This window comes from Thamnophis sirtalis, unplaced genomic scaffold (assembly GCF_051295495.1).
Source record: "Thamnophis sirtalis isolate CommonGarterSnake01/CBP01778 unplaced genomic scaffold, rThaSir2_p1.2 scaffold_6, whole genome shotgun sequence".
NCBI lineage: Eukaryota > Metazoa > Chordata > Lepidosauria > Squamata > Natricidae > Thamnophis > Thamnophis sirtalis.
Genome location: NW_028261386.1, coordinates 104,937,389 through 104,953,899, shown reverse-complemented (window position 1 = coordinate 104,953,899; position 16,511 = coordinate 104,937,389). Strand labels below are relative to the sequence as shown.

Below are 16,511 nucleotides of genomic sequence, written 5' to 3'. Positions count from 1 at the left end.
AATTTTAGAAACAGCAGAAAATAATACAGCATAATTCACAGAAAGCAGACATATCTTTCCTCAGGATGGTCTCTGCAATTACATTTGTTCCTCTCTGTGCTCCAAAATATATTTTCAGAATCAATTCTGAAGTATTGCATAGTCCTAATACATAGCCTAATACATATGTTAGTTTTACTTCTTAGCTCAAAAATGTTACTAATTCAAGATTTATCATGTTGTGGAGAAATGTGCATTCACATTCCCAGCTTGCAATTATGGGTTTCTTAGTTTCTGTTTTTTCTTCTAGGTTTTAGAGATCTAAGAGGCTCAAATTCTGATATGCATATCAATGCAAAAATGACATTTACCATGTTTCTTCTGTATTTTAATTGTAATCTTTCAGCTATTATCTTTCCTACTCTCTCTCCACCTCTAAAATCCTCAATTTAAAAACAAGGGCAAAAAAGTAATTAAGATCGTTTATTCAGTTGCTGCTTTTTAAAAAGTTAAATTCCAACCTATACCAAAAAACACTGCAGCCAATTTTGTTAGAAAAAAAATAATGGAGTTGGTTCATTGTGAAAATTAAAAAGCAGGTATGGCTACAGTAAAGGAGTGTTGGTCTTACCTATCTCATATGGTGGAGATAGCATCCAGGAAGAGTACAGAATACTATGAGGAGAGTGGGAGTCTGTTTTGTATATGCAGATACAAATAACAGACAACCCATGACCCACTGAAACATGCTTTCAGAAATATTTCCTTATCTAATATCAGAATGACCACAAGGGGGCAAAAACTTAGTGGGAGCTATTTCTGACTTCCAGCTGGCTTCCCCCATTGACTTTATTGGTGTGAAGCTAGCAGGCAGTGTCAGAAATCACAATCCTGTGATTGTGGAGGTACAACAGATAATACTATAGCATTCACAATTTTGCCATTACAAAAGGTCTGGAGATTCTTGAAATCTCAATCTGATGAGGACAATTGAGGGTGTATTCTTTAAATTAGTCCATTTGAGGTACCTCAATTCAAAAATTGTTGCCCTACGCCATTTTGCCCAACTGAAAGTTACATACAAACAAGCAAAAGAGTTTTAGTAGTATATAGATTAACTATTCTCAAAAATAATTGTATTATTTAACAACGTTTAAAAAATAAATCAATACTTACATTCCATATACTAGTGACACCTTAAACACATGCTGAACAGAAGAAGATGGATTTCCTAAAGTGACATTGAGTGCCCGGTCAATGCTGAATGCCAAACTACGCAGATAATTATCTGGCAAATGTCCATAACCATCGTATGGCACATACAAGTAAGGGAAAATACCATGTAAATGGAGACAAGTCTTCTGACCTGAAGAAGAAACAAATTGTTCAAAATAATTCTGAAAATTCAGAAAGATATAACTTTCAAATAAGTGCTTAAAGCAGGTTTGAAATATCCACATATAAATATACTATTTATTTATGCTACATTACAGACTGCAGTTATTTACCCTTTGCAAATGATTCCAAATGGGTACTTAAGACTTTACACAGGAACAGCAGTTCTCAGATATTTATTAAAGCAGTCCATTTCTTTTTTTTTTAAAGAATAAGGCTGCTTTAAAGGACACTATTAAAATGCAATTCCTTTAAGAATCCAGAGTTCAAAAGATGCCTCAAAAAGTGAAGCTTCTTTAATAAATAGCAAAAGTATTACACTTGTTACTAATGTAGAATGTCACTAACTCCTCTGCCATTTATTAAAGAAGCCTCTCTTTTTGCCAATGTATGATATATTTTGCTTTCCATAAAAGCTTTGAAACAGTTTAAAAATCAGAGTTAAAGCAATAATATAATAATGTTAAATTATTAATGTAGTATATTAAATAATTAAAGTACTCTGATTCTTAAAACAGCATGCATAAATATTTTTTATTTATTTATTATATTTGCACTACCCTATTCCCATAGATTCTGGGTAAGTAATAAATGTAAACAGATACAATACTTCCCATAAGAAAAAAAGAAACAAGGACATGGATTCTCTCTTAGAAGATCATAAAATAAAAAGGGAGGGAGGACTTAAATCGGGGTCCCCAACACCTGGGCTTCTACCGGGCTGTGAGCTGTTTAAACTGGGCCACCCAAATCAGTGGGTGACCATGCATGTGTGCACTTCCCAACTTGCATAAGCAGTAAATGGAGCTGTGCATGCTTGCCCGCCCCTCATACGGAACCATCCCTACTACCCACTCCAACTGGTCCTCAAAGCCAGAAAGGTTGGCGAACTCTGCCTTAAATGCCATAGTGAAATATCAAACAAATATAAACAGATTTCTTACACAAAATCTAGTACAGGAAAATTTTAAGAAGTATCAGTTAATTTAGGCAGAAGTCATAAACAGAATTTATTTAGAATATGACTAAGATTGAGCTTTCTTCAATTTAATGCTTAAAGATATACTGTATTTCAATTCTATAATTCTAGGTTGTGAAATATTGCCTTACTTCATAAATAAAAAGTTATATATGTTTATCGCCAGTTTACTTATGCACTAGAACAGCGATGGCGAACCTTTTTTGGCTCATGTGCCATAAGTGGGGGGAGCGCAGGGGGGATCGTGTGCAGGCGTGCCACACCCATAATGCAATGTGTGACACCCCCCCCCCAGTGTGCATGCGCGCACTACAGGCGCAACCCATTTTTTGCATGCTTTTTTTGCTCTCCCCAGGCTCCAGAGGCTTTATAGGAGCCTGGGGAGGGTGAAAAGACTCTCCCCACCCTCCCCGGAGGCCCTCCGAAGGCTTCATGAGCTTCCGTGAAGCCTCCGGAGTGCAAAAAACCGGCCCTACGGGCAAACCGGAATTTCAGGAACGGACTTCCGGTTTGCTTAGAGGGTCGTTTTGACTGCTCCAGAGACTTCAGGGACTTCCAAGAGGCTTCCCTGAAGTCTCTGGAGCAGTCAAAACGACCCTCTAAGCAAACCGGAAGTCCGTTGCCAAAATTCCAGTTTGCCCATAGGGCCAGTTTTTTGCGCTCCAGAGGCTTCACGGAAGCTCATGAAGCCTCCGGAGGACCTCCAGGGAGGGCGGGGAGACTCTTTTCGCCCTCCCCAGGCTCCTATAAAGCCTCTGGAGCCTGGGGAGGGAGAAAAATGCCTTTAAAAAAGGGTAAACTCAGCTGGTCAGCGTGCGCATGCACGCTGGCCAGCTGATAGGGCAGCGCCTCACATGCCCGGACAAATGGCTCTGCATGCCACTTTTGGCACGTGTGCCATAGGTTCGCCATCACTGCACTAGAACAGTGATGGCGAACCTTTTTCACCTCGGGTGCCAAAAGCATGTGTGTGCGCTCACATGCCCACCCCCATAATTTAATGCCATCCTGGGCCATGCCCCTGCACATGCATGTGTGACACACAGCCCTGTGTATGCGTGCATGCCTTTTTTGGAGCCTGGGGAGGGCAAAAATGGCCTCCCCTGCACCCTCTGGAGGCCCTCCGGAGGCCAGAAATGGACTGTTTTCAGACATCCAATGGAGCCATTCAGGTGCGATGGCAGATCACAGAGACTGTGGTGGGGGACACAACAGGCGAGCGGCGGTGGCATGTGACTTCTGGCATTGTGGGGGAAGGCAGAAGCACAACTGTCTTCTTGGCAGCAGGTGTGGAGGCAACTGAGGGGAGGGTGGACAAAAAGTTAAGCCACTGCTCCGCAGGTTTTAGTTTTGAACTTGCCAGAGACTTCCCATTTTGACCCCGCCCCATTGTTGCCTCTGTGCATGTATTTGTGTTGTGTGCATGCCCGGGTGTGTGTGTGTGGAATCTCCAGAAGCAGGGGCAAGACCTGTCAAAGGCAAGACCTGCAAAAGGGGGGGGGGGAGTTGACCAGCAGTGACCTGCTTTCCAAACGCAAGCAAAAACAGAGTGGGATAGAGTAAGCGTTCCAGCAGTCCCCATCGCATACCTCCTCATTGCCTCTGCCTGCTGCCGTGTGTACTGCTGGGACAGCCAGTCCAGTGGAGCAGGTTCCGAAGCCATAGAATATGCTTGCTAAGTGGCTAGCAGGCTGCCAGTGCTGCCAGAAAACATCGGCCCCCGCACACAAAGGGCAGTGAATGCGTGATGAGAGACAGTTTCTGGCACTTCCTGCCCCGCACCTTGCGTTGCCTCATGGTTGCAGCACCCCACCCCCATCCGACCCCCTGCATTGCCTCACCTCACCTCATCTGTGGGATGAGACTCCCACCAACCGCCTCACCCATTAGAGACCTCTGGATTTCCTCCCCAACACCACCCGGCCCATGTGAGCGACATCGAGCTGGCCACACATGGACCAGGCCATGCCCATCTATTTTCAGTAGTGGCACTAACATTTGCCTACCACATATGGCTTATTTAGTTGCTGGTATTCCTGAAAGCATTAAAAAGTAAGTATTGCAATCTTAGGCCCTAACAAAAATTATTCAATGAGCCACTGCATCAGTTTGGTAAAAACAATACTGTACACTAGTTTCTTGTACCTTAAATTTTATTGTAACTGCAACTCATCTACAGCAGTGGTGGGTTTCAAAAATTTTTGCCACTGGTTCGGCGGCCGTGGCTAGGGGGCATGGGACTGAGTGGGCGTGGCCAACTTGATGTCACTCACGCACAGGCAATCACATGGCTACCACCACCGAACCACACCCACCAAACAAGTGGGGAAAATTTTGGGGACTTTTTGACAAGGTTTTTTTTGGGGGGGCAGCCGTCAGAGGTGAGAAGGGGCACTCCCGTGTCCACTGCAGAAGCCCCCCAGGCGAGCCACTCCCCGCCTCCCTAGACCAGGCCTGCAGTTTGCACCAGACCAAGGCTGCTGCTGTCCGCTCCCTTTGTCTAGCCCATCAGCTTTGAAAGAGGCAGCTGAGAGAGTTCATTTCAAGCCAGCCGCTGACCGCAGAGCGCTGAAAAGTCCTGCAACAGGTAAGAAGGATGCACATACACGAAGATGGTGGCAGCGACCGGAGGACTTTTCGTCGCCCTGCAGCAAGGGACTGGGTGGAAAAGAACCCTTTCAGCCACCTCTTTGAGAACCAGCGGCCTGACCGGTGCTGCCACCTCTCCCGCTGGCCGGGCAGAAAAAGGAAATGGACAGCAGCTGCGGTCTCGGTCTGGCATGAGATGCGGGCCTAGCCTGGGGAGGTGGAGAGTGGCTTCTATGACAGTGGTGGGAGCAGAGCAGTCAGCGGCTGGTTTGGAAGTGAATGGCTCTCAAAGGGGGCAGCTGGGAGGCTTCTTTGCCAGCCAGCCAATTCCCAGCTCCAACCAGCTTGCCATCCGATGGACTCTGGACCAGCCACTGCAGAAGATAAGTAGCCTGCTCTGAAGAAAGAGGCGGTGGCTCAGAAGTGGGACTAGGACCAGGGCCACAGGGAGGGAGGGGCAGCGAGGGAGGCAGCTCCAGGACAAGGCCAGAGCCGGGGAATGGCGCAGTCCCCAAGCTGGCTGAGGCGAGCCACAAGAAGGCAGTGGCAAGGGGGCAAGGCTGGAGCCGGGAATTGCACATTCCCTGACCTGACCAAAGTGGGCGGTGGCTCCAGGGCCTCAGGGAATAGCGTGTCTCTGGGGCCCCAGTCCTCAACCTAAGACAGTCAGGCAGCATGCTTACTTACCTTTGGTGAGCTGAGCAGAGTGGGCGAGGCACATAGCTGGAGAATGGGCCATGTGGCAAAGGCCTATATAGGGCTCAGATGGGTGGGGCAAACATCAAGCAAGCGAGTGAGCGTCGTGTGGGTGGGGCAAGCATTGGATGGGTGGGGCGACTGAGCGGTGGGCAGACAGGGAGGGAAACGTGGGGTGCACCCAATTTCCACTACCAGTTCGCCTAAACAGGTAGGAACCCACCTCTGATCTACAGGTTGTCCTCCCTTAACAACCACTTGGTTAGCAATGATTTGCAGTTATGACAGCACCTACAGCTGGCCCTCATAGATGCAGCTATTGCAGCATGTCATTGTCATGACTAGAATCAGAGCTTGCAATTGTGATAGTTGTAGCATCCTGCAGTCATGTGATTGCCCTTTGTAAGGTTCAACCATAGACATTAATTTGGCTGCCTTTTGTTCAATCTGAGGAAATTTTTACTGAAAAAGATCACTTTCAATTTAAGTGAAACATCTATATGATTATTGTGTATATATTTTAAAAGTGACAAAACTAGATCTGAATAGATTTAAACATTAAGATACGTAAGGTAAGGTGCTTACCTTAAACCAAATAGTACTGCATTTTCTTGTGTTATCTGTTTCTTAATATCAAGGGATCATTCTTTCCCACGAGCAAACAATTATTAAGTGTATTCCAAAGGGGATAACTCCTAGTAAATACTGATAATTTTGATTCTCCTCTAGACTGCAATTCAAGAGCACTTCATATGTACACAATGATAATGTAGTGAGAATCTCTAATTTTTTTGTTCTAAAGCACACATAGCAAGAAAAGCAAAATTAATATTGGGAAATTTACAAAAAAATTCAAAAGAGCATCTTAATCAAAGAAAGAAATTATATTGGTAATTCCATCTGAAATACTGTTGAGGATTTATTGTATTATTTGATGCCTGCCCCCATCCCCTGGATTCTTAGATATAATACCCCAAATGTAATTCTTTATAAAATGTAAATATTTTACAAAACAGGTATATTATCAAACAAGATTTTAAACTGAGGATAGTTATAGCAATAGCACTTAGACTTATATACCGGTTTACAGTGCTTTTACAGCTCTAAGCAGTTTACAGAGTCAGCATATTGCCCCCAACAATTTAGGTCCTCGTTTTACCCACCTCGGAAGAATGGAAGGCTGAGTCAACCTTGAGCCTGGTGAGATTTGAACTGCCAAATTGCAGACTGCAGAAGTAGCCTGCAGTACTGTACTCTAACCACTGCACCACCTTGGTTATAAACAAAATGCTATCCTATGCCACAGCAATAAAGCCACACTTGATAAACTACAAGTTCCTCACTTTGCTTTGAGTAATCTGGCCTGTTTAGAGCTTTAATGTTTGATATGTACAGGCTTTAATTGTTAATTTAGGCACTTTTTACTGATAAAATGAGAAGCATAGAAATTATAGAAAAGTAAACGTTGTTCATTTCAATTAACTGAAATATCCAAAAACATTCTACCATCTTTTACTTGGGACAAAAAAATCTTTTTCTATCATGAATGAATGCTAAATCTATAAACATAATCATAAGGGCTTCATTTATACTATCTAACAATAAATATAGTGTAACAAATATGTATACAAAGATGAGAAAGAAATCAGCTGCAGACAATCCCAGCAACTTTTTGGCTACTATATCATGGCTCAAAGGAAAACAAACAACTGCTAGAACTGTGTAGAGATTTGAATTCAAATAACAAAATATGATTCAGAATATACATGGACTTATCTGTCAAAAACACCTTAAAATATCTGTATCTCTTTCTGGCCATGCACAATTGTTGTTGTGAACATATGCATTTGGTTTAAAATGTTCCCAACAGTTGCTACATGTATATTTGTGGGAGCTCTGAGTCACATTCTGCTCTTCAAATATGGATTGCTATACAGCACAAGCCCTTGCTGAACACTAATTTTTTACATGCATATCTGAAATATTTTATATACACATTGTAGAAACAGCAGTTTAATATTGTTAGTATTTTTATTATTATATATTAACTCTGCTACAGGTATAGTAATTCTAGAAATAAAATTTTATTCTGTCGAAAAAGAAAAAAATTAGCTTTTAACTTTTCCCCCCAAGATTAAGGCAACAGCAAACACACTGTCATGTTAAACGTTAAATTAAAAGGCCCAAAGAAACCAGTTTTAACAGCTTGGTCAACTGGATAAGTGGATTTCAACTTCCATATATTCAACACTGCTATTTAGGAAATTTTAGGAAATTAAATCCACAGATTTAAGCACTTTCTCATGATGGGGAATGCCATATAATTCCTTCATTTTATTGTGATACTGCATTGTATCTAGATAATGTTAAAATATCAACAGATACTTGAAACATGAGGTAAAGCAGAAAGGGAGATATTATACAAATGTATCAAGAATATTAAAATCATAGCATTCATAAGTTCTTCTATTTAAATGTATACAGTTGCTTTAGATTCTTTTTATATTACTAGTAAAAAAACCTAGGTTCTAAGAAATCTTAAACCATTTTTTTAAAAAAAACATGCAATATTTTTATATTTGTTTTGCTGGTAACAGGAGTGACAGGATTCTTGTGGGTACTTAAGTGAAGTATTTGTTAAGATTACTTTTTGTGGCTATACTGAATTTTTCTGACTACACCTGATTGTAGAGGTAATTCAAATGTAGCTCTTTTCTCTGTAGTAGTAAACAGGTGGAGTTTGGGGCCTAACTCATCTGGAGCAAGAAAGCAACTTGAGGTAAACTTTTAAAGAGACCTGGAGATTACACCTAAGTTTTTCACAGGCAACATGCAATCTTATGAATTCAGGTTTTGCATCTCTACTCTTTGTATCTAACTCTCCTAATTGACAGATCTATTCTTTTCAAAACTGTTAACAGAACTCTAAAACAAAAGCACGCTCCTTGCCTTTAGCCAAGAATGTAAATCCCTTTCTACTTTCTTACGATTTGTTTTTCTTCTCTGCTACTACTAACTTTCTTAAGAAAATGAAATGATTAGGTTTATACTAGGTTGCATGGAAGTTATTAAGATATACAGGTACTCTTCGATTTACAATAGTTCATTTAGTGACCATTCGAAGTTACAACAGCACTGAAAAAGTGACACAACCATTTTTCAGCTTATGATCATTGCAGCATCACAGTCATGTTATCAAAATTCAGACACTTGGAAACTGACTCATATTTATAATGATTGCAGTGTCATGTGGGGGGTCGTGATCACCTTTTGTGAGTTTCTGACAAGCAAAGTCAATGGAGAACACATTCATTTAAAAACCATGTTAATTAACATAACAACTGCAGTTACCTATAAATGATGGAGAGAAGGTATCCTGTATTTATCATTGTTTTAAAAAATGATTATATGCTGATGTTGTAGTAGTTTTCATGAAGAAACTGTTTCTATAGATTCCTCTCTAAATACAAGTAGTCCTCAACTTGCAACTACAATGGAGCTCAAAATTTCCATTGTTAAGCAAGAATTTGTACATGAATTTTACCCCATTTTATGTCTTCTCGTCAGTTAAGTGAATCACTGCAGTTGTTAAGTTAGTAACACAGTTGTTAAGTGAATCTGGCTTCCGCATTGTCTTTGTTTCTCAGAATGTCGCAAAAAGATGACCCTAGGACACTGCAACCGTTTTAAAATTGCATTCACTTCTTTTATGGCAGCTTAATTACTATTAGAACTCTCCTGAAGAAGAATTGATGTAATGCTGTGAATAGAGCATCACAGTCCATCTGCCCTATAAAAAAGAGTCAATATTAACAATCCAATTTTCTCAATAAAGATTTCATAAAAAGAAATTCAAAATGTAAAGCTGGTAAGAATAAACTGCCTATTAGAAATGAAGGAAAAGTAGGTATTGTAACACCACATGAACCTCTGAAAAATGGAAAGGGAAAAGATCTCAGCGAAATTAAGGTAAAGGTTCTCCTGGCGCATATGTGCTAGTCATTCTCGATTCTAGGAGGGGGTGCTCATCTCCGTTTCAAAGCCGAAGAGCCAATGCTGTCCGAAGAGTCTCCATGGTCATGTGGCCGACATGACTAGACGCTGAAGGCGCAAGGAATGCTGTTACCTTCCAACCAAAAGTGGTCCCTATTTTTCTACTTGCATTTTTACATGCTTTCGAGCTGCTAGGTTGGCAGAAACTGGGACAAGTAACCAGAGCTCACTCCATTACGCAGTGCTAGGGATTCGAATCAACAAACTGCCGAACTTTCTGATTGACAAGCAGAGCATCTTAGCCACTGAGCCACAACATCCCTTTCAGCAAAATTAGTACTATGTAATTAAAGACCAATTAACCTAAAACAGTTAATAGTGATACAGCAACCATAAAAAGTTTTGTTGATCAGCTTTTGAATTCAAGCCTCAGTAAATGATAATGTTGATTCTGGCTGAATGTAATAGGGATGGCCTTGGTTAATGTTTTTGATGGGGAGTGGGTTTTGGAATGCCACTCTTGGCAACATTGTCAATAAAAAAACAACAACCTGGAAGGAGGCAGTAACAAACTTCATTTATTATACTGTCAAAAAAGTCACATATTTTTCTGAAAATAAACTTAAATTTTAATTCACCATTTATAACACAGTAAGCATTCTTCTGCTTAAATGCTATATGGCAGTGATGGCTAACCTTTTTTGACTCCCGTGCCAAAAGCGAGGGGAGAGCAGGGGGTCATGTGTGGGTGTGCCATGCCCATAATGCTATGCGTGCGACTCAGTGCACATGCGCACATGACCCAGTGAGCATGTGTGCACCATAGCACCCGCTTTTGGCATGATTTGTTTGCCTTCCCCAGATTCAAGAGGTTTTCTAAGAGCCTGGGGACGGCGAAAACAGCCCCCCGGCAGCTTCAGGAGCTTCCCTGAAGCCTCTGGAGGGCGAAAAACAGCCCTATGGGGAACCCGGAAGTTCGGGAATGGTGACTTCCGGTCGATTTTCAACATGTTATAGGATCACATAAGATGATTTTCAATTTTGGTACCTTGACCTTGTAACATTTTTTTACGCTATCTCAATTCTGGCTATTACCCACTGAAATGAATTTTTCAAATTCTAATACTTTTATTGTTCATATTACTTTTTTATATGACTAGTCTGGATATGCTATTTAGCTTATTGACTTCTATCAGCAGATCAGTCAGTTAATATGTTTAAGAGAAGGATAAAATTCCAAAAATATAACCATTATCTTCCTTAAAAGGTTGCAAAATATTTAGTGATGTGAAAGCTTGGGAAGGAAGAGGGAGGATTTTGCTTTTTTTTTTTTTGTGGAAGAAATTATCACTATTTTATGGAGGATACATTATGTAATAGTCCATTGCTATAACAAAAGCAAGAATAATACATTTCCTATCTTCTTCAAATGACAACAATTGTTATGACTGGTGACAAAAACTGAACTAAGTTCAATGACAAATGTTACAGAGATAAAAAGGATGATATTAAAAGTGTCTAAGCTAATTGCAAAGTAAAAGACAATGAATTAAAAAACTGAAATATAGGAGTAAATCTAAAGGATATAAAAATAAACTTGCAAAAATACTTAACTATTAAGTGAATGCAATCCAATATTGCTATGTAAAAGGCTGAGATATTAAAATATTGATTTAACAACCGCTACAGCCTTAAATGATAAAGAAATACAAGCACTCCTCAGAAGGCAACCATTTGTTCAGCAACTGTTCGAAGTTACAGCACTGTAAAAACGGACTTACAACCACTCCTAACACTTACAACTATGTCAGGGTTCCCATGGACACACAATAAAACTTTGGGAACTTGGCCATTGGCCCATATTTACAACTATCACAGTATCCCATGGTCACATTCTTCTGTCCTGTGTGACTGTCTCCACTTCAACTTCACACACACCTGTCTCCCCCCCCCCAATCATTGCCTTTTGGCCACCCTGCACAGAATGGCAGAATAAATATGCCGCTGTATTCTGCTCCTAATGCTGCAAAAACTTGATTCCTCTCCTCCTTGTTATTGTTGTCTTTTTTTTTCTGCCATCCCCTTGCCTTGTCTCCAATTCGCTCATCAATGCTAGCCACCCTTAGACCCCATGATACGGGGATTCTGTCAATGCTGGGCTCAGAGGCAACACTGAGGGGCAGTATGGGAGCAAAGACAAGTGGTACCAAAATATAGCAGTGTCTTCATCTCTGCCATGCTATGCATGGTGATCAAAAGGGCAGAAATTGACGAGAGGGGAGAGATAGGTGGGTGGCAGAGTTGAAGTGGAGGCACTTCGTACACGTCAGAGGAGTTGGCCCTCCCTCTCACTGCCACCTCTGACTGTGTTGACAGAGCACCTGTACTGTAGGGCTTGAAGTTCTTCCACAGAAAGAAATGCAAGGCAACACCAAGGAGAAGGAAGCCAAGGATACCATTGAGTATGACAGGGAGGATAGTCTACTGGGGAGATGGAATGTAGTATCATCTTCATCTTGGCCATGCTGTTAAGGGTTAATTGCCATTTGCAATGTTCCCAGCCAGTTTCTGACAAGCAAAATCAATGGGGAAGCTGGCAGCAGGTTACAAGCCCTGGTCATGTGAGGCCCTAATGACAACTGGAAGTGCTGAAACTGCTTTGTGGTCATGTGATATTTTGCTGAATGACTGCTTTGCTTAGTGACAGAAATTCCAGTCCCAATTAGAGTCATAATCTAAGGATTACCTGTGAATTGATCTTAAAATTGATTAAGATTATTCCTGACTGGCTCAGATGGAGGGTGAGCATATATTTCCTATGTTTTATGACAAACTGGAAAGATGGGAGGTAAGACTGCTGCTCTGCAGGTAAAAAGGGCAATATAAGAATATAGATTAATTCTATTTCCTTAAGCAGGCAAGATAGAAGCATTTCTGTGGAAGTACTATTAAATTGGTCTTCTAGAAGCACAGGTATAAGTTGTATTTAGACAAGGTAAATGCTTTATTACCAAAGGTAGGTCAAAGAAAGAGGCTGCCAGAAAAGATATAATGATAAAGTTGATCTGAGTTTTTTAAAAATCTATGCCAAATATTTATTGTTTTATTCTTAGTCAATGTATAAACATTTCAAATATAGTGAGGATAAGGTCCCAGAAGTTCAGGTTAATCTTGCACATCATGATTATATTTGCCATAGTGACATAAACACTTTTATAGAAATTCAAGTTTTAACCCAAATTTTTCAGAAGCACTATACATTGTTAGACCACTACACATTATATATAAAATATCTGAAATACATTTTTTAAAAAAGAGGAAAACCTGAAGAATTACATTTATTTGTTAGGGTTAATTTCTAGTCAAATTCAATTCCAGTTTTACACAGTATAAATTCAATGAACTAATTTTGAATTTTCACATACGGTTCAGTTTATTTCTGGACCTTTATTTAAATATAAAAATCATTGCTAAATCTCATTCGGGCAATTTATTTCAACTGCATAAACTTTTAAAAAATGATTTAGTGTCATTTTTATTGATTAAATATTCTGAACAATTGATAATAGTATATATAGTTCATTTATCATTTTCTGTTAACACGACTGGTAATTTTCTCTTCTGCCCAAATAAAATAAAATCAGTTTAAATGAATGGAATGCATACGCTTCAGGATTATTAATAACATTAACTAGAATGAGTGTAGGCAATTTTAGTTAGATACTAAATCTGTTCCAAAATTGGATAGTAAAAAAATACCGACTAATCACATCTGGCAGGTAACTAAAAATAAAATCTAGTTAAATGTCTTTTGGTCCCATGGTACTTACTGGACAATATGTAAAGTGTATATTAATTCATAAATTATAAATCACTATTTAAATACAGTAGTAAGAAGCAAAGATGATGAAAATATATAGAAGAGATATACTGATTGCATATCATATATAGGGTAATAACACCATCCTCCCCATGATAAATATACTGTCCAGGTTAACTCTCTTTATGACAATTTTAGATATATTTATTTGGAACTATGACTTACTGTGTTACCTCTTCATGTAGTTTTAAGAAAACCAAATTCTTCTCAGAATAAACCTTTTGGATTTTTATAAACTTTAAAAAAATTCCTAGGAGTACATCTGGCTGAATAGTTAAATATTTTTTCAAGTATGCATAAATAGAATTACAATGAAAGATATTAATTTTTTTTATTCTACAATACTATTTGTGTAAGTTTTATCTAAATATTTTGATATACTTATTTGATTTTGTTTCACAGTTCATGTTTTTCAGACTACAATTTATTACTAAATCCCCCTCCCCTTGCATCTTACTGATACACTCCCTCCTGCATCTTAACAATACACTCCAGGATAAGGATCATTTTATCTTGACTTACTTGTCAAAACTTATGCTACTGGCCAGTTCATACATGGCACAGATCTGTCTATACTTATTGCAGAGGTATGGAAGAGAGAGGTATTTTTGCTTTTGTACTTTTTTCTCCTGGGAAGCATTAAGATACTTTTTTCCTTTGATTTAAAAAAAAAAACAAGAGTGAGAGAAAGGGGATAAATATATTTATTCCCAAAGCAACCAATGGGCTGTATGAGATAATGTTATCGCTACCTTTGATGGCTGTTGTTATTTTGCAGAATATCTTCTGTTCCTCCTGTTACAACCCCCCCCCCCCTTTTCTGTGCCCTGGTGAATAAAACATAAGCAATCCCCACCTGTGGAATTAACACTTGCTGCTATTGTTAAGTGGATTTGTGACAAATACAATTTACCCAAAGGGAAATATCAGAACCAACTGCAGGACTTCAAAAAATGAATGCTTTATAAGAAACTACAATTAGATGCAAAAAAACCAGCCTGCTTTTATAAAATTATCACTTTTTAAGATTAGGAATAATATACTGAGTATTATATACTATGCAAATATTTTCCATTTACAAGAACTAAGGAATGAAATTGCAAAATAGTAATTATTAGAACTGCCTAGAGTAGTCCCACAGTGAAGTAAGCAGCAAATAAATAACCAAATATAGGCAATGTGCTATTAAAAACTGTCACTATTATCAGTATTAGTTTTTTTATATTTACATTGAGTGCCTTGATGCATGTCTCTTTTGCAGTTTCCATTTATGTCACAAATTTGGCCCAGCAGTATTTACATGCACGCACACATGCATGTGGGCACATACACACAGATAGAGAGAGAATATTTGTCTGGTTTTTTTGAAGATTTACATGACATTTGCTAAACATAGTTGGCTAAAAGCATACGAGCATATTATTAACCAAAATAATATTGGTCTTATATAGATTTTATTAAAGAGCAAAATATTTTTTTTAAAAAAACCTATGTGCCTAGGTGTTAAAATCATTCTTAGAGCAGACATATATATTCCTGATAATTTTATGATCTTTCTAGGATAGCAATTTAAATATGTTTTTTTATCAGTTATTAAGAATCTCCTTCCTATTGTCTGGGATTAATAATACATTTTAAAGCACATTCAACACTATAGGCTTTGCCAGAAACAGAAACTCTACACTGTAGCTCCGAATGTTATGTTTGAAGAAGGGGGGAAAGGGGGGGGAGACGACAGCCAAGGTGAGTTATAGCTTAGTACTGCCATCAGACAAAAGCAGTATTTATACAGCTGGATTTCATTATGATTATAATACACGGAGGCGGGAGTGGAGGGCGATCACTCGCTTCCAACAACGCATACAGACGGAGTGTGTGCTCTTTACACAGAAACACGCCGAGATTCCCCCCTCCCACTCAACCCATCTCCCGGCTGCACCACTGGGGGTCACACGGCGCAGTCCCTAACCAGGGAAACGCGTTTTGCGCGGTTCACATGTCAGCTCCCCGGCACAACACTCAGTCGTGCAAAGGGGCTGCCATTCCTTTCCCCGCGATTCCCAGGCGGGGCACCCGGGAACCACCGAGTTTGCTCAACCGCAGTAGCGACGGCGGGATCAAGTAGGGGAGGCTCCCGCTGCAGCGCGTCAACGTCGCGAGGTGGAAGGCGAAGAGAGAAAGAGAAGGGAGGTCGGGAAACCCTAGTCCATCCGCCCCTCTCCCCCAAATCAGAACTGCTCCCGAAAAGAAAGGGTAGAAGGCAAGCAGGGTCCCCAGAGCCAACAAAGCCTCCTTCGCCTCGGCGTTGCCCGGAGCGAGCGGGCGCCCGTCCTTACCCGATGGAGTGGCACCGAAGACTCTCACCACGGGCACCTTCTTCACGGGGGCCTCCCTAAAGGAGGACTGGCAGGGGTCGAGGCCGGGGAGCGGGCTGCTCATGTAGTAATCGGCGGTCACGACCCTCACTGAGAACATGTTCGCCGCCACGAAGGAGAGGCGCCGCTGAGGGCGACCACTGGGCGCACCCCGAGGCTGGGGCTCGGCGCACCCGTCCGCAGCGCGAGAGCGCAACTCCCGCCTTCTTTCCTCAACACGCCCGCCGCGCGCGCGCTCCCGCGCTCGGCCGAACCAATGGCCGGGCAATCCTCGGGGAGGGGAGAGCGAGACGCGCACGCGCGACGCCGGGTCTCCGCTTTTTCTTGCTTTCCCCAACTCTCTCCTGTCACCAGGATTGAGCGCCAACCAGGATGAGGTTCTTTAGAACGCGCGGCTCGTCGTGAGCAAACACCACTGTATGCGGAACAGCGCCAGAACTGGAGCTTTCTCGGCTGCGGTTGTTGTTGCCATGATGATGACGTCACGTGACGGCCACCTTGTGGAGGGTTATAGACGGGGTGGGGGTGCTGGGGAGGGAAAAAGATTGGACTCTTCTTACTTGCGTACGAGCTTCAGCTCCAAGGCGACTTTATAACTGGCGCGTATGCTTGGGTTTAAAGAGAG

At 40.9% G+C, this 16,511-nt stretch overlaps 1 protein-coding gene across 2 annotated transcripts in view; it reads right to left on the bottom strand.

The window, feature by feature from the left end:
* Positions 1-16,088, bottom strand: part of REV3L (REV3 like, DNA directed polymerase zeta catalytic subunit) — an 83,297-nt gene extending 67,209 nt beyond the window's left edge. For both annotated transcript variants that reach the window (XM_014055138.2, XM_087718638.1), the window contains exons 1-2: positions 15,848-16,088; positions 1,156-1,345 (exon numbers count right to left, since the gene is read on the bottom strand). In XM_014055138.2, coding sequence (XP_013910613.2) covers positions 1,156-1,345; positions 15,848-15,986 — 329 coding nt within the window. In that variant the 5' untranslated portion in view covers positions 15,987-16,088. The remainder of the gene's footprint in view (positions 1-1,155; positions 1,346-15,847) is intronic.
* Between the last annotated feature and the right edge of the window lie 423 nt (positions 16,089-16,511).